Source organism: Sphaeramia orbicularis, chromosome 12 (genome assembly GCF_902148855.1).
Source record: "Sphaeramia orbicularis chromosome 12, fSphaOr1.1, whole genome shotgun sequence".
Lineage (NCBI taxonomy): Eukaryota > Metazoa > Chordata > Actinopteri > Kurtiformes > Apogonidae > Sphaeramia > Sphaeramia orbicularis.
Window position 1 is genome coordinate 26900651 of NC_043968.1, and position 21502 is coordinate 26922152.

At 37.1% G+C, this 21502-nt stretch overlaps 1 protein-coding gene across 1 annotated transcript in view; it reads left to right on the forward strand.

Moving 5' to 3' along the window:
* The first annotated feature begins 1669 nt into the window (after nt 1-1669).
* Nucleotides 1670-21502, forward strand: part of slc2a13a (solute carrier family 2 member 13a) — a 108007-nt gene continuing 88174 nt past the window's right edge. Inside the window, exon 1 of the mRNA XM_030150382.1 lies at nt 1670-2547. Within this exon, the coding sequence (XP_030006242.1) occupies nt 1968-2547 (580 nt within the window). The 5' untranslated portion in view covers nt 1670-1967. The remainder of the gene's footprint in view (nt 2548-21502) is intronic.

The following is a 21502-nucleotide window of genomic DNA, read 5'->3' on the forward strand; positions in this document are numbered from 1 at the left end:
ATGTCATTTCTCCAGGCTGCAGCTGAGCAGCAGGTTCTGAGAGATTACTGTTTCTATGTTTAAACTCCAATCAATGGTGGAGAAGGAAGTCAGGGATAATGACTGAGTGTGTAAAGGAGGGAAATGTGTACTTGAGGGATGGCTTGTTTATAAGGACATCTGTTGAATGTGGAGCTCAAAAGACTACACCGATTATGAGGATAGTGATTCAGTGGGAAAAAACAAAAAAGTGAACCCTTTGAAATGTCCTACTTTCTACTTGAATTGGTCATAAAATGTGATTGCTCTACATCTAAGTCAGAAGGACAGACAAATACAAATGTTCTTAACCTAACACCACATAAATAATTAGAATATTTCATGTATTAATTAAACACATTCATAGAGCTGCTGGAAAAAAAGTAAGTGAACCCTTGGATTTAATTAGTGGCTGAACCTTCTTTAGTAGCAATGACCTTAAAGGGCTCACGTAGTTTTCCCATTTTTGTGGCATTGCTTGTTGAAATAATTCACCCAGCAGCAAGGCAGGCAACACTAAATGTATCATAATGACTAAAATTTTTCAGGAAGTGTGCAATATTTTCATGAAAAAATATCAATTTTACTCACTGAATCAATGTAAAAAAAACAAAAAAACAAAAAACAAACAGTTATTCAATTGGTCACATTTAATAAAATGAAGTTGAGTGAACTAAATAAAATTGAATTGAATTCATTCATTATGTTTAATTCCAGTTTTATTTAGTTCACTCAACTCAGTCTTATTAGATGTGGCCAATTGAACTTTTTTTCCCCCATTGATTCATTGCTTTTTTCAGTTTTGGATGGGCCCTATGCTGAGGAACTCCATTCCAGCCCATCACTTCTTGTTTGTCGACATTTTTGTTTGAGCTACAGCTCCTATTTCCACTATTTTAAACATTTACTGTACGACAAAACGAGTGAATGATGAAAGTTGAGGAAACTCTCAGCCTTGGATGGATGCTGTATTAAACCTGTGTACAGTGTGTATTAAACCTGTGTGTACAATGTGTATTAAACCTGTGTACAGTGTGTATTAAACCTGTGTGTACAATGTGTATTAAACGTGTGTACAGTGTGTATTAAACCTGTGTGTACAATGTGTATTAAACCTGTGTACAGTGTGTATTAAACCTGTGTGTACAATGTGTATTAAACCTGTGTACAGTGTGTATTAAACCTGTGTACAGTGTGTATTAAACCTGTGCATGGGTCTGTAACTCTGACTGCCTGCAGGGGGCAGTAGTTTCCTTTCATGGAAAAAGCTTAATGTCCAGTTTCAGGTGACAAATACATCCTAAATGAAATGCTCCTCTATAATTATGAATATATAGGAGAAGGACAGACCATATAACCCATTACTATACTACTGTTAACGTGTACAGCTTATGCATTTCGTGGGATAGGCTACATCATTAATCATTCGTATAGTGAACAAAAAAAAAAAAAAAAAAAATCCAATGCAGTCGCTGGTTCTGTTTTATCAAAGTGTGCCATTTCCAGTGCAGATATGCTTCATGGAAGTGGATTCCAGCAGACCTGATCTTCATCGTATGCTCCACTTTCTTCACACGCTTCCTAAACAGTTTCTTTGCGTCACGCCGACGCTCGTGGTGACGGAAAATCCACTCCACTCCTCCTATCTTACCTTTCCTCCACACTCGTCTCCAACTCTCTCATCAGGACCACGGGGATGTGATGCTGTGACAAACCCACGGCTGGAAAAACAACTTCACAGAGCAGCCCGTCGCTATAATCGGGAGTGATTTTGGATTCAAAGAAGAAAAAAAAAAAAACCCAAACCAACCTGGTGCGCCTTTTACGCACTTGGAACTTAGGGGGGGTTGCTATCTGAAAGTGGGTGAGTGTGTTTTTTGTTTTTTGTTTGTAAAGCATCCAACAGCCTACAACTCCACAGCCCTGCTCCGTCTGTGTGTGTCATCCATATGTCGCGAAAGCAGGTCGACCATGACTACAACCTCCGGAGTATGAGCAACCTGATGGGCGAGCGGTGGAAGAAAGTCAACGACGGAGGAGAGCGGAGTCTCATCAAGGCTCCGTCCAGCGCCAGCATCAGCAGCCAGGGCGCCTCCTCCTCCTCCGCCGCCGCTTCCACCGCCGCTGCCCCAGCCTCCACCTCCTCCACCTCCACCGGGGACTTGGAGAGGGCTGCGCGTAAACAGTTCCAGCAGGATGTCACGCCGGGCTTCGTCTACGTCCTGGCCGTGTTCTCCGCCCTGGGTGGGTTCCTGTTCGGCTATGACACCGGGGTGATCTCCGGGGCGATGCTCCTGCTGAAGAGGGAGCTGGACCTGAGCCCCCTGTGGCAGGAGGTGCTCATCTCTAGTACTGTGGCTGCGGCCGCCCTGTCTGCGCTCCTGGGCGGATTCCTCAACGGGCTGTTCGGGCGCAGAGTGTGCATCCTGCTGGCCAGCTTCTTCTTCACCGTCGGGGGAATCGTACTGAGCACCGCCCCTGGAAAAGAGGTCCTCCTGGCGGGGAGACTCGTCGTGGGAGTGGGTTTAGGTAAGACTGTTCAACATGTGGCTTCCTTTAGATCACAGAACATCCAAAGGGTCCAGTCCAGCCTTGGAGAAATTTGAGAAATGCAAAAATTACATTAAGATAGTAACCCTTTCATGCATACTAATCACTCCAGTGGACAGCTATTCTCCAGCTGTTCTCTTGTATATTTATGGATTTTGTTGTTCTTTTTGGTTTGTTTGTTTGTTTGTTTGTTTGTTTTTTTGTTCGTTTGTTTTACACATATCTTTTTTTTTTTTTTTTTTTAGTGATAGTTAACAAGACAATGTGGACAGAAAAACAACAACAACACATAAACAAAGGGAAACTCAAATAAACAAACCAAAAACAACAACAATGACAGAGTATTGACAAACAGCAACAACGTCATATTACAAACACTCAAAAAATGTACTCTTTGGATGAACTTAAAAAATATATATATATATATGGAAAGAATTTCCACATGAATAAATTTTTTACATTACACATTAAACATTTTATTTGGTCCAACTAAAGGTACCTAGGTTGGTTCAACTTGATTTACCTAGGCCCATTCAACTTGTTTGCAAGGGCTAGATCCAACTTAATTTACTCAGGTTGGGTTAACAATTTAATAAGGTTGATCCAACTGTTGTGTCTTAAGTTGCTCCAACTTCAGTTTATCGAGTTGGCCCAACAAAATTGCTTAATGTTTAAAGAATGTGGAAATTCTTTCCATGATATAATTAAGGCAATTCTAAGTACTACATTTGAATTTATACTCAAAAAGGATACTTCCACAATGTCTACAGTCTATAAAGATCATAAATGTAAATAGCAACTAAACCATATAGCTTGGTTAGGGCTGATAGGGAAAAGGGGAAGAGGGGGGTGTAAATGAAAGTGAGAAAGAGAGAGGGGGGAGTGAGGGGGAAAATAATAATTGTTGTGATAATACAAAAATATTTAATAATACCAGTAGCCTAATTTGCTAGAATTATTGTGGCAGCGGTAGCGGCGGAGGCAGTCACAATACTACTAGTTAAACAATTTAATATTTGTAACAATGTATTTGTATCAGTTAGTGTTTTTTTTGAGTTTATATGAATCAATTTAAATTAATATGGCTATGGGTGGGGGGGTGGAGCCCAGCACGCACATATCTTTATTAAAGTTTTAAGACACTACATATCTTTTCTGACATGAATTGGGAATATTATGTAGATAAACCACCAGAATCACAAGCCCTCCCCATAGTTTTCACACAATTTATCAGTAAATACATGTTTCTGTGCATCAAAAATTAAACGTGTGGTGTCCAGCTGAGTGGACATTTTTGCAACTATGAAAAATAGGTTCATAAGAATTTTCTTTTTTTCCCATTATTATTTTTTATGTGTTTTTTTTTATTTTTTTTAATTAGTTTTTAGTTTATTTATTTGTTCAAATTTATTTTTCAGAAGAAAATTTTCAATCACATTGTTTTTTTTATGACTAAAGAGGAATAAAAACACTCAGGGAAAAATTTTTTGATTAAGGTTCTCATAATTCGTGCATGAAAGAGTTAACAATCCTTTTAGCTCAGGTTCCACATTCAGACCAATTTAATCTCAAGTGAGCAGGACCAGTAAAATACTATCATAATAACATATAAATAATGACAACTCCAAATGTTTCTCTTTGTAAATGTAAATATTTTCATGTATTTACACTAAAAAATAGTTTAAATGTGAATAACCTGAACAAATATAAACAACCTGAAATGTTTTAAGAGAAGTACAATTTTAACAAGATTCTGCCTGATATTAAATGTTTTAAGTGTTTGTAGATCCACTGTGACCTGTAAGTTATAATGTACATGTGTAAATGATAAACCGAGGCATAATATTGTTAAAATTACACTGATTATTTCCAGTTTGTTCAATGTTATTCACATTGTTTGAAAGGATAGTTTGTAGATGTAAACCTTCTCATAATATAAATTTACCTTTTTCACTCTAAAACATAGAGAAGAGTTTGGAGTTGACATTATTTATATATTATTTACTATTATTTTACTGGTTCGACCCATTTCAGATCAAATTTAGCTGAATGTGGCCCCTGAACTAAAATGAGTTTGACACCCCTGCTTTAGACTGTGATCTGAGAAGATTATGCAACGTGCTTTTTTTGTTTTTTTGGTTTGGTTTGTGCCATATCCTCCTGAGACCCAGGTGCATTTTTGTCCCCTGTAGTAGACAAGAGTTCCATAGCAGTACTTCAACTTCACTCCTGAACTCTAAATAACACCACTGCATTGTCTCTTTATCCACTTGCTGAATGCACTGTTAAGCACTAGCACTATCTGCACAGAACCATAACCATTGGTTCTGTCCACACTGTATGTTGTATATTATATATTTTGAACTTTATCATACTTGTTTATTCTCTTCTTTATTTATTTCATTTTATTTTTTATTGCATGCTAATTACTTCAGGGCTCTCAAACATGCGGCCCGGGGGCCAAATGCGGCCCGCCAAAGGTTCCATTCCGGCCCATGGGATGAATTTGCAAAGTGCAAAAAATTCCACAGTCAAAGCTGTCAAACTCATTTTAGTTCAGGTTCCACATACAGACCAATATGATCTACAGTAAAATAATAGCATAATAACCTACAAAAAATAATGACTCCATATTTTTTTCTCAGTTTGATGTGAAAAAATATTACACTATGCCTATAAATAATGACAACTTCAAATTTTTGTCTTTGTTTTAGTGCAAAAAAACCCATTAAATTATGAAAATATTTACATTTCTAAACTATCCTGTAACAATAAAATGTGAATAACCTGAACAAATATGAACAACCTGAAATGTCTGAAGAAAATTAAGCACAATTTTAACAATTTTCTGCCTGTTACTAAGTATTTAGTGTCTTTGTAGATCCGATCCATAATGCACATGTATAAATGATAAGTTAAGGCAGAATATTGTTAAAATTGCATTTATTTTTCTTAAGAAATTTCAGTTTTTTCAGGTTATTCACATCTTTTTTGTTTGGATAGTTCATAAAAGTAAGTATTTCCAAAATTTAATGGGTTTTTTTGCATTAAAACAAAGACAAAAATTTGGAGTTGTCATTATTTACAGGTTATTATGCTTTTATTTTACTGGTCCGGCCCACTCGAGATCAAATCGGGCTGGATGTGGCCCCTGAAAGAAAATGAGTTTGAGACCCCTGACTTACCTGCTTCATGTTCTATGTATGCACCAAACCACTGAAGCAAATTCCTAGTAATCTGAACCCTGTTTACCAACAAAGCAATAAACACAATTCTGATTCAGAGAAAAGGAAAGGACTGCAAAGGGCATTCCATTAAAAATATAGCCTAAGTGTGTAAAAACCTGTTACATTAAGGTTCAGGGTTCAATTTATTGTCATTACATATAGTTTATACATGAAATGAAATCAGCACTCAGGACCAGCAATGTACATCACTGTTGCAACTGTTGTAAACAATACAATTATTTTATGTAAAAATCCTAAAGTAAAAAAAAAAAAAAAATCCTGCTGGAATCTTAACCTGGTAAACTTCAGGAACTCGTAACTCCAGCAAGGCACCAACAAGTGCTGGAATGCATCCTCACAGTCTGAAGGAAGTGACTAAAATAAATCATTTTCATGCCTTAGACTTTCACCAAGTTTCATGAAAATCCAAAAGTCTTTTTTTTTTTTTTTTCTGCTGACAGACAAATAAACAGAAAGAGTGATTGCATAACCTAATTATCTTCCACCCCATTGGCAGCACTAATGATAATGTGACACTTCATTGATTTCTGCTCAGAAATTACCCTCTGCACTCCCCCCATCACAAAGTTCAGAGGTCAGAGTCTAAGTGCCTCTTAAGTCCATGTAGATGGGTTTGGTTTCAGGTTATTTCTCTTCCTTATGTCTCTTGCCTGGTTGTTACAAATATAACTTCTTTTTACACAGCCTGTTCCTCTACTTGTTCAAACAGCCTGACACTGGCTCTTAGATAATTTACTATTATTGTAATAATCCTGATGAGTATTATTAGATTTTGTTGGCCACCATTAAGTGACAGAGGGGGAAATCATTTTGGATGATGAATAAGACTCATGTGCAGGAATCCAAAATGTAGACCTTACTTATAGTGTCACTGGGGTTGTCTCCATTAGAACCAGAGCTGCATTTATATGGTTTCCTCACTCTCTAGTCTGAACACTGCTTTGCCTCTTACCTTTGCGCCCGTTACACTTATCCCTTCTCCATATGAATATATTTCTCTTCTTCCTCTGTTCTCTTGAATCATCTGCTATTTTCCACTCTATGTGGAGCTTGCTCGCTTTTACATGGCAGTGTGGTCCTTTTGATCAGAATTCAATGTACCCCAAATTATTTATAGTGGCTGCTGTTACTCATGAGTCACATCCTCAGTGGATAGGGCTGTTAAATCTGGCTTTCTAGGCTGAGCGCTACATTGATGGCACTTGCCCGTTGCCTCCTTTCAGAGCAGTAGTCGCTCTCCTCACTGGTTTATAAAGAAACCATTTTCACTTCTTAGTCAAACACTGGGAGTAATACTAGTGGATAAAACAGTATTTACCCTCAGGACATTGTCTGTACCATTCATGTGTCTTGTGATTACCAACTGCAGTTGAGTTGTTGTTGTGTGGTAGCCTTTCTGAACATGTTTATTTAAAAAAAATTTTATTTATTTTTTTTAATTTAACCAGGAAACAAGATGCCATTGAGATTAAGAACCTCTTTTCCAAGGGAGTCCTGGCCAAGCATGAAATATAACACACAGTTACAACATACAGTAATTTACAGGACAAGTCAAACTATGAAAAACAAGTGCAAGTCATTGAATTATTCTCTAGCACTTTGAGTTTGGATTTAAAAGCATTGAAGGAGATCGATTCAGTCAGTTTCCAGTCTTTTAGCAACATATTCCATGTGCTAGGAACAGAGAAGACAAATGCCCTTTTACCCAGTTCAGTAAGAGCCAACAGCACAAAAAGGAACAAATGATCATTCGATTGCAGACAATAAGAATCAACACTTCTTTTGTTATTAAATTACAGATATAGGAAGGCGATAGTCCAAGTATGGCCTTGTAAATAAAGGTGTACCAGTGTTCCAGCCTCCTAGTGGACAGGGCAGGCCAACCCACTCTGGAATATAACTCACAAAGATGTGTCATGGCTTTAGAATTAGTAATAAACCTAAGAGAAGCATGATAAACTGTGTCAACCATTTGAAGACATTTGGATGATGCATTCATATAAAGTAGATCTCCATAATCGAACTATCTTACATTCAGTAAGGCTTTTTAGAACTACGACTATCTACTGATTTATTATTTGAGTCTCTGGTTTTCTATCTAAACAGGAATTATACAGATAAGATGAAACGACAAAGTTAATTTAAGAAGCTGAAGGCCAGAAAACATTGGATGTTTCTGCTTAAAGTGATAGAAAATTAGTATTTCATTAATCCAAATATTACTGATTAACTTTCTATTGAATGATCTGTTGGATGATGCTTCAGATTTGAGGCCTGTTTGCAGAGCAGGTTGAACAAACTCTGAACTTAACCCTGAACACTGAGTTACTGAACCCTGAGATGGAACAGTCAGAGTTTTGGTTCCAGATCAGCTGATCAGAGTTGGTTTAGTTACATAGTACTTAGACGTATGTTCACTCAGTTCAGTGAATGCAAAAATCCATTATCAGTTGAGCTGAAAGATGATGACTCACCATGACAATAGCCAATGAAAAGGCTGAGAAACCATGTTAATTTGATGGAAGTCAAAATCTGTGCAAAAATACATGCGTGCATTGGTGAACTGTGTGCATTTGTATGAAATAAACTGGCAGCTGCAGACAATTGAAAATAAATTAATGTTAATAACTTAATCGCTGTTATTAATTACAATACCAATTCTAACAGTTAATATTAACAACATTAACTATTAAAAATTTAATATTGGTCCTTCATTCATTATTTACTGTGGATTTCCTTACTGGAATATATGTATTTTATAACTTGGTTAACCCTTTATAGGTCACTCATAGAAATACTCGGAAATTCAAAGTTTCAACCTTAGTGCGTTATTGGAGGACATAACAAGACTTTATTACTTTTGTTCCGTATTTGGTTCCGTACCTGTAAGTGGCCAAAAAAAAAAAAAAAATCCAAGAAGTAAATAAAAAATATAATAAAAACACATGTAAGGTGAAAAGAACACCAGTCTTCTAACATTAGACCATCATAAGTGCTGATCCAGACCCCTGTCCACATCCACATTCTCCCTTTGAACATCATTCCTTACATTAGTACCATTACTTCATGGTACCTAACAAAGCAGGTCCACTCACTGTTCATGCATAGGTGGACCTTACAGACCCTGTAGACCACACTGGACCTAAGATTGTTGGCTCACTGTCCTCAATGGAACTGTTGTCGTTACTGTCTTGTAATGTATTTGAAAATTACCAAAAATAGTCACTTGCCCGATAAAGGGTTAAAGTAAAACACAGGATGAAATAAATGCCAGTAGGTGTAGATTCATAAAACTAAGGCAACATGATTTTAACCATCTGCCTTTAAAACAGCCTCAGATTAAAGCTGTGCACATCAGCAGCATATATCCTAGTTGACATTTAACCATATTAACCTAAACTGCAACACTTGTTTACTTTGAAGTACTCACATCATCCTGACAGTATAACTGAAGTGGATTTTCCCTCAGTGTAATTCTGCACATCAAGACGGCGATGATTCATTGATCATATGTCTACACTACCTGCAGACACTTATTCTTTTATTATTTAATTCAAACACAGTCACATTGTGTTTAGTGAAAGAATCTGCGTAGGTGAACTCTGGAGTATGAATGAGTCTCTCACAATGTTCGCCTTGCAGGAAATAATGAAGATGGGCAGATTTCAGCGCTGTCAGTCTATATAAAAGTCTACTGTATAAACGTAAGTTTGAAGGTCACAGTTCAGATGAATTATCACAATGCATAATATGGCATGATCATTCTTAATTGTTCCTTTTGGTTTTATAATGAGACACTGAGTCATTTGGTTGAACACTCTCTGAATGCAATTGCACGTCGCATTTTCCGTCAGTATCCCTCTAATCAATCCAAAGGCAAAGCGACCATTAGGAAATCAACGCATTTCTCAGGTTACATCCGAGTGTTAATGTCCGGGAATGAAAAGTGAAGTCAATACTGTAGTGAAAATCTGCAGTAACTCTAATGTTCACTGGGGGGGCTGGCTCTAAAAGTGAGTCCCCCATAGACCCCCGTGTTCAAATGGACCACTTTACAGCAGAAACAAACATATTAATGGCCTGGCAAAAAAAAATGACCTTAGTTTCTGTTGTGAATTTCCCTCTCTGTTACAACTGTATGTGGGTGAGTCTGTCTGTGTCCGCTGACAGCTTTGAGTGACAGCTAGCATAAGTTTGGCTGCTGAAACAGACATTTGGAGCTTGTTTATCCAATAAGATTTGTATTTGTCAGTGGTAGGGAATGTCTGCCATAGTTGTATTTAATGGCGTACCCTAACAAGGCTGTGAGAGGATTCTGTTGTGCAGAATAATCACAATAACTTGCAAAACTTAGCTGCATTAGCTGATGTTAGCCTATATCAGGGGTGTCAAACTCATTTTAGTTCATGGTCCACATTCAGCTAAATTTGATCTGCAGTGGGCCAGAAAATAATAACATAATAATATATAAATAATGTCATCTCCAAACTTTTCTCTGTTTTAGAGCGAAAAAAGGAAATTTACATTATGAAAAGGTTTACATCTACAAACTGTCCTTCCAAAAGATGTGAATAACATGAACAAACTGGAAAAATAAGTGTAATTTTAACAATATTCTGCCTCAGTTTATTATTTACACGTGCATTATAACTTACAGATCAACAGTGGATCTACAAACACACAAAACATTTAATAACAGGCAGAATATTGTTAAAATTGAAAAAAAAAAAAACCCAAAAACTCTTAAGGCATTTCAGGTTGTTCATATTTGTTCAGGTTATTCACATTTTTTGCGAAATTATACTTTGTTTTAGTGTAAATACATGAAAATATTTACATTTACAAAGAGAAAAATTTGGAGTTGTCATTATTTCTACAGGGTGGGGAAGTAAAATTTACAATGAACATTTAGTTGTTTTTTCTCAGCAGGCGCTACGTCAATTGTTTTGAAACCAAACATATATTGATGTCATAATCATACCTAACACTATTATCCATACCTTTTCAGAAACTTTTGCCCATATGAGTAATCAGGAAAGCAAACGTCAAAGAGTGTGTGATTTGCTGAATGCACTCGTCACATCAAAGAAGATTTCAAAAATAGTTGGAGTGTCCATGAAGACTGTTTATAATGGAAAGAAGAGAATGTCTATGAGCAAAACTATTACGACAAAGTCTGGAAGATACTATTAAAGAAGAACGGGAGAAGTTGTCACCCGAATATTTGAGGAACACTTGCGCAAGTTTCAGGAAGTGTGTGAAGGCAGTTATTGAGAAAGAAGGAGGACACATAGAATAAAAACATTTTCTATTATGTAAATTTTCTTGTGGCAAATAAATTCTCATGACTTTCAATAAACTAATTGGTCATACACTGTCTTTCAATCCCTGCCTCAAAATATTGTAAATTTTGCTTCCCCACCCTGTATGTTCTTATGATAGTATTTTACTGGTCCTGCCCACTTGAGATTGAATTGGTCTGAATGTGGAAACTGAACTAAAAGGATTATTAATTTCTTAGTGTAATTTTTGCATTTCACAAATTCATCCCAAGGGCTGGACTGGACCTTTTTGGTGGGCCAGATTTGGCCCCCGGGCCACATGTTTGACACCCGTGGCCTATATAATCTGAGCTCCATGGCAATACCAGGTATTGTCTTTTAGCTGAGGTAGCTGAAATGAGTCATTAGACATTACTGTTTTCAAGCACAACTGTATGTGGTAACATTGGACAAGTAGTTGAAATTATACAAATGGCTCTATGCACAGTCCCACTCCTTCCTGAACTTCAAGTGGCTCCTTTATTTCCTGTCTTTCATTATTAGACACACTGATTAATCCAAGTGTGTCTGACCACAGCAGTCACAACAAGAAGTAGCAGACACACCTGGATTAATCAGTGTGTCTAATAATGAAAGACAGGAAATAAAGGAGCCACCTTAAGTTCAGGTAGTAATGGTACTGTGCATAGAGCCCATTGCATTTATTATTAGAGGTGGCTGATGTGGAAGTAAATTCCAGTTTCATCACTTGCTCTTCTCCAGCTGTACCCTCTTAATCCAAACATGGGCACTTGGTTCCATAATACCAGTGTGATGATGGTCGTGCCAAGCATCTCAAGACTTTAAAAAAAGGCTGAACTCAAACCACTAGGTGAGGTCACAGAGGGTTTTGTCAATTATTTAGATGCAGTCTGTGGTTACATAGTGTCTGAGACCCAGGACTGACCACTGCCTCTACACACAGGAGCAACAAACTAAATCTCAGAACTGTTGAAAAGTGACAGTGAACTCATGCTAAACTCCAGTGAATTTGTGTGGATCATGGATGTACTGTAGCTGTACTTCAGATATCCTCACGCTGCCTCTAAGAATCAGAAAGTGAAGCGACCAATCAGAGAGCTTCTTTAGAACCCAGTAGGGAGGAGACACAGAGAAACTCAAGGTTTGAAGAAGAAAACCTGACAGTGAGCAGGTTTGATTGACAGAATAAGAAGCTGCAATAGCTGACTCAGAGCTTAACTGAACTTGAGTTCCCCTTATTTTGGATAAGGTCCTGGCTTCTTCAGTCTTGTACTAAAACATAACTTACAGTAGGCCACCACGATATGAGGAAAAATCTGATATGCAGTGACATGTTCAGTATTGAAATGACTGTATGACTTTGATAAACAAACTACCCTCATAGGGTTGGTGATGAGAAACCCTCCAAGACACTGACCACTAGAGCTGCACAATATAACATTTGAGCATCGGCATTGCGATGTACGTGTGTGCAATAGTCACATTGCAGGTCCTGCAATGTAGGAGGCAAATGAACTCAACATGTTCTCACCTAATTTCATCCTGGGTACCTGACACACTCTGCACACAGTGATCCACCAATCATAGTCGTTCTTAATCAGTTTGCCGAAGCAGACCACACCTCTGCACATGGAGTGAGTTGCTGGTAACAACATTGAAAAATGAGCAACAAAGAGGAGAAAATCACTAAAAAGGAATACTTGGTGCCAAAAAGAAAAGCAACATCAGTTATCTGGAATTATTTCAGCTACAAGAAGGATGATACTGAAACACATGTTCTGTGTCGGTAGTGCCTTAATGCACCTGTCACCACAACGAGAGGTAACACAACTAATTTTTTGGACCATTTATGTCAGCGCCACACAGCTATTATATCCTCCCGAGTATTTTTTCATATTGCAATATATATCGCAGGGTTAAAAAAATCGCAGTGTCAGTTTTTTTTCCAATATCGTGTAGCCCTATTGGCCACCTAGTGTTGCACTGCCCTTGTCCTAGAGGGATACACCACAATATATACAGCCAGAGAAGCCTTTATGGGCTGGAATTATAGCACATACTTTGAGGTGTGAAAACAGCTATAGTACTACTGCTACTATTAAGATGCTTATTTTCTATGTGTTTATTGTGCATGTTCATATCACAGTGACAATGAAAATACACTTTAGCAATGGTAATAAATAGTGAGCAGAGGTTAGTTGTGTAAAGATAACTCTCATATTATTATTTTCCTGTGATTTTTAAAAATTATTTGCAGGTAATTCGATCAGTTGTAAAGGACTGAGGTTAGTTACTGACAGTAAAAGACTGAAGTTCTCTCTGATAGAAGTAAAAGAATGTAATTTGACAATGTATTCAATTTGGCAGATGGTTCTCTTTGTATTATTATACCAGTTGTCTGACACTGGAACTCCTCAATTTTTAATTTTTTTATGCAAAACCTCATTGGTCTTTTGATTTCGTTGTCCTATTTAGTGTTGCTAATTATATCTGTAGTTGGCTTATGAAATATTATAAACAACTGGTAATAGTTTCCATGTGAAATAGAGTTAATACTGTGTAAAAGAATATAATTATTTTTGACAAAGTTTAGAAAATGTTATGGTCTTCCCTCAAATTAACACATTTGAAATGAGTTGAAAAGGCTGTAGTTTCCTATTATTGACACACATAAGCTCCACTTACTAAATGGAGAAAATACTAATCTCCTGGATCATTTCAGCCGTTACATTATAAGTAGGTGTTTCATGTCCCATCCCCTCTGCCATTACAATCTTTTCCCATGCAGTGATCTTCATTACACAAGCATGCTCGAGCTGGCCCTGATAGATAATGAAAAACATTCTGGCAGCACAATTACCCGCCAGAGACACTAATAAGCCAACATTTTTCCTTGCATGCAATTATTCCAACCCAGCCTGTCACCAGCACATTAACATGATGACCGGCTCTTGGGAAAGCCAATTGCTTAGAATTTCAGGTGAACTCGCCTAAAAGGTCATTGGAGCTGTTTGTCAAACCAGGAAAGGCCAGACACTGCCAAGCTCCATGTTTTTTTTTTTTTTACTGTAAGCCTGTGGTTTGTCTTTTCTCTCCTGGCTGGTTATTGTTGAGCTGACCTTTGCCGGAGCACAAAGACTGTAGCGTGATGTGAGATTCTGAAAAAAATACACAGAAGTGATGAGACTTGGTATTGACACAGACTTATTGCTCTTTCATTGAAATAAGGATTTTTGCTAACAGCAGGAATAGACGCATATTTTCAACCCTATTTTTAGAGACATTTATTGTTTTCCTTTTAGTAGAGCTCATAGTAGAGAGAGACAGCAAAACGTGGTGAGACAGTGGTAAATGACATACAGTGAAGAGTCAGGTCACTGCAGTGAAGCCTGAGGCATTATGGGATGCATTCTACCAGATGATCCACTGCAGGATCCCACATGTCGCAATCCTAGAGAAGAAATTTACTTAAGTTTTCTCTCTTAACCCTTCTATTATCCTCAAATCTTACTAGCACATTTTACCCTCGGGGTCAATCTGACCCCAGGGATATTTGCCTCCAGAAAATGATTCACGTAAAATTGTTGACCAAGTTTTGTGTCAGGCACTATGTTTATTATTATTATTATTATTATTATTATTATTATTATTATTATTATTGTACTTGAGATGATCATTTTAGAGGCAAATAGTTGGAAAGACTTGGGCCTAATCCCAGTTCACCCCTAAATCATGAAATATGAAGCAAAAAAAAGTCAATTATTATTTTTTGAATAATAAACATTGAATGGGGTCAAACTGACCCCAAGGATAATACGAGGGTTCAACAAGAGAGGATGTGGAAGTTGTTATGTAGTTGAAGTTGCTGTTAAGTTGTAATACTTTTTTTTTCCAACATTAATCCTTGAAAGGCGGTTTGACCAACAACATACCTGGTCTGGATCTTAATAGGTTTTACATGGAATAGAATAGAATAGAATAGAATAGAATAATCAATTATAAGAGAATTATAAAGAATAGTTCTCCTATAAAAACTACTCACTGTTCACGTGCCTCAAGAGTATGACTACAATTGTCCATCCATCCATCCATCCATCTATCCATCCATCTTCAATTTATTTCTGAAACATAAACCAAACTTGATTAAATTTATCACCTGTAAATAATAAGATTATTCCACAACCCAAACAAAGGCAAGGACCTAGATAAGTTTTCATCATCATTATCATCAAAGAAAGTCAACAAACTTTTGAAGAAGCAAAAATATATTCATACATATAAACTCCAAAACTCCAGCAGTGATTGAATTTTAACTGTGTGTCACAAAGTGGAGCTCTGTCAGGATGGAAACATCCATGGATCAAAACTAGAAGAAAAAGAATGGCCAATATTAGGTGATTACATAATAATTGTGACAGGCTTACACCAAATTAACCAAACTCAGTCTGTATGAGCAGCTTCTACAATAGTGGATGCTGTGTCCTTCACACTCCAACCCATCTGGGAATCAACGAAACCTGGGCCAGATCCTCCAGAACAGTTTTAATACCACAACAGCTGGTGGAGAAGCTGAGGCTGTTGGATCTATACACTACCACCTGCATCTGGATCTTGGATGGCCTAGAATTGCAGACAGCGTTGGCAGCAGTACATCAAAATCCACCGTGATGAGTATAGCGTTGCCTAAGGACGATGCACCGAGTCCCCTATTGTTCAGTCTGCCAAATGATGCATTCGCTGTCAGATTTAGCAGTAATCAAAAAGTTTGCTGATGACAGTGGTAGTGGTAGGTGTCATCAGCAGAGGGAATGAACTGAGGTACAGAATGGAGTCAGAGTGTTTGACAGCCCGCTGCAGAACTCATAACTCTATCCCATAACACCAACAAATCCAAAGAGATGATTGTCGACTTCAGGAAAGCCTGCATAAACCATCATCTCCTGTTCTGTTATGGAAAGGGTAAAGAGCATCAAGTTCCCTGGAGGTATTTCTGACATGTGATGTAACCTGGAGAAGCAACACCGCCGCCATCAACAAGAAGCACCTCTGCAGATTAAAGAGCGCACACCTCCAGAGACACTATGAAAAGCACACAGACCAGATGCATTGGGAGAATAGTGGAAGAAATTACCGGTGTCCTTCAATTTCTGTTGGACATGTAGCTCCAGTGATGCATTGACAAACCCTCCATTATCCTTCCAGCTTTCTAACATTCTGTTTTCCACCACGCAGTGTAGAAAAAGGTACAGAGGAAATTTGCATAAGAATCACCAGGTCACTCAACAGTTTCTCGCCCCATACTTAGCCACATTCTTCACCCATCCATGCACTCAACCACAAAAACCTTGACTTTTTAACCCCTCGCCTTCCTTCCAAAAAGGATTCTCACACGGTCCATTTAGTGTCTGCGATCTATTTTCATTTATTGACAATTTAATGCATTGAGTATTGATTTATTGATTTGTTTTGTATGGTTTTGGGCTTCATTTTAAGAGTAACATGAGGTCAGACATCTACTCTCTTTGACTTTATCCTTTTTTCCTAAACAAACACTCTTTTCTCATATCTCTGTTAGTAATTCCCTACATTTCCCAGAAATCCTTTAGGCAGTCCCATAGTAATGCACTGTTTGTGTGAAGGTTTTATTTTCAGTATATTTCAGTATTAACCCATAAAGACCCAAACATCCATCACCGACCAAAAGCATCTACTGATCTAAACTGTTTAATACCTGCTGATCCACTAATCCTATCAATACATGTAAATAATTGGTGTAAAATACAGGTTGTCATCTTTTCATGGTCATCAGATATGACCCATGTGGACATTCAGAGGCTCCATAGTGAACATGGAAACGCCATCATCTTCTACAACATTGATTCACCAGTAAAACCCATGGAGTTGGATCAGTGACAGTGGATGGACATACTTGTTTTGTGTTTAGTTAATGATTTCTCTGTTTTTGATATAATAACCCTCAACTTTAATCTGAGCTTTTATGAACATCTAAATGATCAGTAAATTAAATACAGGAAAATACCTGATGTAGTCTGATAAAATACAAAATGCAGAGGATAATATTATAAATAAATGGTGATAAATCACTTAAGAAAGGTTAAATATAGAGAAAATTTCATTTGGGAACTGACATAAAAGTAGCACTGGGTCTTTATGGGTTGATAGCCATGAACATCTTTCTTTATGCTCTGCTCCCTGAAGCCTTTGTACAATCCTTACACGTGCATGTGCAAATATACACATGGTGTATACTCAGGCCCTGTCCATACGAAGATGGTTTTGGTCGTATCCGTAAAAGTTTTGTATCGGATAGGTCTTTTGTCCACATGAAACCGGCATTTTCAGTCACTGAAACTGTAGATAAATTTGAAAACACCAGTTTCACGCCTTCGTCTGACCAACCAAACCGCAACTTTTCTAAAAAGATGATGTCATATCCCCACCTCTCTAACCTTTCACCCCGGAAGCAAGACTCCACTTCACAACAACAACAACAACAACAACAACAACAACAGTGGCAGACTATAGAGTATGTGCTTGTGCTACAACAGCTATTGAGCTGGTTGGAAATATTGAATCCAAATCTTCAGCTACACTTTCATTACAATGAGCAACAAACAACCATAGCTAACAACATTCACTACATGCTCTTGGATCTACCACGGAGAGGGGCAACCAGAAGGAAATATCGGATCAGACCCAGTTGAACCAACTAAGCTTTATGCGCATGCTCCATGTCTTCTTCGTTTAGAGCTTTACAACACCACATACAGGCCTGGCATTTGCACTACATCGTTTTCAGTCTTTTTCAGTGCTTTTGTGTGGACGCAGATATTTCCTGAAATGACTCTGTGTTTTCAGAGCACTTTTTTGAAAACAACAAAGAAAAAGATCGGATAGTAAAAGATGCAGTTTCGTGTGGACATGGCCTTAGTGCTGGTAACTTGGTGGTTGTTTTGTTCTTAGAAACAGCAGATGAAGTGTCTGGATTCAGAATAGTGCTATAATTACTTTGTGATAACATTTAATTACTACCTGGAGGCGCACTGATTAATTTGTTGGTTGATAAAATAGAATCACAATTCTCGCTCTTACTCAGTGGAAGCCAAATGTCGACTTAATGAGGAGTTTGTTTTTGTGTGAATCATTGTTTTAATGTGGAAATGACATCTCTCAAATGTCAGATTCTGGGAGAAAATACTATGTGTCTTTCGTTTTCTAATGTCTTTTATTTTTGCCTTTGTGAATTCCTCTTGCCTTATGGGGACCCTCAAGCCAAAAATGTATTTGACCAAAAAAAATGACCAAATATCAATGTTTTTTCCTTTTATTCTACATAAATCTCTTTAACCACTTGAGCTCTCCTCAAAACTACCAAATATTCAGTATTCAGTTCAAACATTTTCAGTATTTTAAATGCTGGTTTGTATACATGTTGTCACTGATGTTTATGAAAAAACAAAAAAAATTAGATTAGATTAAATTAGACTAGAGTCTATATGTAATAAACTAGCAACAACATTGATTCTATTGCATTAGTGCTTCTATTTATATGACTATATGATTATTTTAAAAAGCTGATGTTATGTGAGATCAAAACATGTGATTTTAATGTAAATCAATCAGGCATTTTTTCCATGAAGCTCCTGCACTGAGCAAAAACTACTATTTCAATGAAATCAGTGTTGTTTGTTATCTTTGACATGTCCAAGACTCTAACATAAAACACTGCCACATCCAATATGTAATTTTATGTTTTTGTTTTTTTCTTTTTAAACAAGTATCATCATATATGTGAACTGGCATTTAAAGGGTTAAAGTCCTGAAAATTATTGAACATTTGGTATTTGTAAGTTTTCATTTGTCCAGGTAATCGTTCATCCTCAGTTTCATTTCGTCTCTCATCCAAGAGATTTCATCAGTTCTATTTGCTGGTGGGAGGGAAGCTGACTTACTGTATATGAGTTCTAAATGTAATTATTAAATTATCATTGCTATTATATTATTATATATTTACTGCATTCCCATGCTGAGGTGAAGTGGTAGAAAAAAAACTGAAAAAAAAAGATGTATGATTTCTATATAGTAGTTTTTTGCATGTACATTTTTGGCTCTAAGGTTCCCAGAGGGTGCAAAGAGTGTCTGTAAAAGACCTGTAAGAGTAACTGACGGATTAAAAAATGTCAAAAAAGAAATAGTCTTAGAAAAATTCATGCCATAAGCTGTAACACACCCATAATGATCAGTAAATCAAAAAAGAACAGTGACAAAAATGAATAAAAGACCTGAGGGGTTACAGATATGAGACCACGTATTCCCAAACACTTAAAGTAATTGTCAGAGCTCTCAAAAATACTGGCAAATCCAGTGTGAAATTAAGCATACTTAAGTACTTTTAATTATGAAAGGGCATAGCCTCTTCTGTTTTTTTCTGCACACTTATCAGGTTTAATATCAACAGTTTCATCCAAGAGGGTTTTGTCTTTTCCTCAGTTTGCTTTTTCAAGGATCCTCAATTAACTCTGAATTTGCCTCCTCCATCAGAACCAGTGAATCCTACCAGGAAGTGTCCTGTGTGTCTTTTCACTACATCACAGTGATGAAGGGTCCAGTGAAGTAAATCCCTTACACTCTGATCAAATGAGTCAGTCCCGAGCTTTGTACCGTGTGCCCGGAGGCTGCCTTCACTCGACTAGACGGGTCCTTTGTTTGAGTGTGCCGTGCTGCTTTGAGGCCGAGCCTGACCAGATAATGACTCCAGTGTGGACATATGTTTGAGTGTGGAGATGGAACCGTCTGTGGGGCTCAAAGGAAAGCTCAATAATGACAAAGAGAATATGCTGTGGCTTTGTTTTCATTGGGCATGGTCAGTGAAAACAAATAGTTTGTGTGATGCTCCACTTGATGTCAAAGTCTGACATTTAAGCAGTAAAACCAATAAAAGACAAGGGGTTTGGTAAATAAATTCTCATTTTAAAAGCTAGAAAAAAGTCGCTGTAAAATGCACTGGCATCCAAAACAATCTACTGATCTAATATGTCTTTGGAACCACTAATCCTATCACTACATGCAAATAATTCATATATTCAATATATTGCACATTTATGTAAATATTTTTTTTTTCTTAGTAATAGTAGTTTATATTTTATAGATTTTTATGCTAATTTTCTTTTGCATGCTGCTTTTAAATGCCACTTTGTTTTGGGTCGTTTTAATTTCCTAGTTAGATTATTCTATTTTAATTTTTATACTCATACTGTTATACTTATCTTAAATTTTCTTGGCATTCAGTGTGGATGGCAAAGATTTTTATTGTACAGGAAGACCTGTTTCTTTACTGTACACATGACAATAAAACACTTTGAATCCTTCAGGTAAAATGCAGTTTGTCAGATACCAATTTGGACATGGAAACACTGTCATCTTCTCCAACATTGATTCACCAATAAAACCTGTGTTATCTAACAAATGACAGTAGTTGTAGATGCTTTTTCTGTTTGGTCATTCATATATTTTACTGAAAATATCACTTTTTCTTCAGTGTTCTCTGTTTTGATATAATTACATTTGATGAGTGTTTATGAACAACAATATGGTCAGTAAATTAAATAGAGGAAAAGAGTGGAATTTCACTGAAAAAATGAGAAATGCACACACACGATAATATTGTGATAAATGGTGACAAATCCTCGTAGGAAACTTAAAATGGAGAGAGAAAAAAAGAATTTGGAGGTCACCCCAAAATAGTTGTAGGTCTTTAAGGGTTAACCCCAATAGACTTCCAGTCAAAAACCCTTCAAAAGATCAATAAGCTGAAGCCAAACATTTGCAATACTTTAAAGCAGCCTTCAGTGCAGCGGTATTAATGTTATTGGACTCTTAACATATTTTCACCACCTCCAGCAGAAGATGAGATGGAAATGATCCATTACTCATCATCAGCTGTAGCATCACATTCAGTCACACTGTATCTACTGACAGCTGTGGACTGGACTGTGATGAGCTGGAGATCCATATGGTACAGAATAATAAAGAAAATAATGAGAGAAGCGGCCTGGTTGTATGAAAGGGGATGCAGATTGAGGCGTTACAGCGGGGTACCATGTGGATTTGTTTGTGTCAGATGCATCGGAGCGTCTCCATATGTCTAGCTGAATGTATGTGTCCACATAATGTCACACAAGTAAGATTCCACTGCAAACACATTTTAGCTGTTAGACTGGATGAAAACTGGATTCATAGCATTTGTTTTAGCCTTTCTCTACTCAGCAAGTGCCTGTTCAGTCAGTACATTCACACAAGTGTAACTGTTAACAGTACTCCAGTCTGTTTATACTTGTACAGAAAAGTGCAAGTGTAAATAAT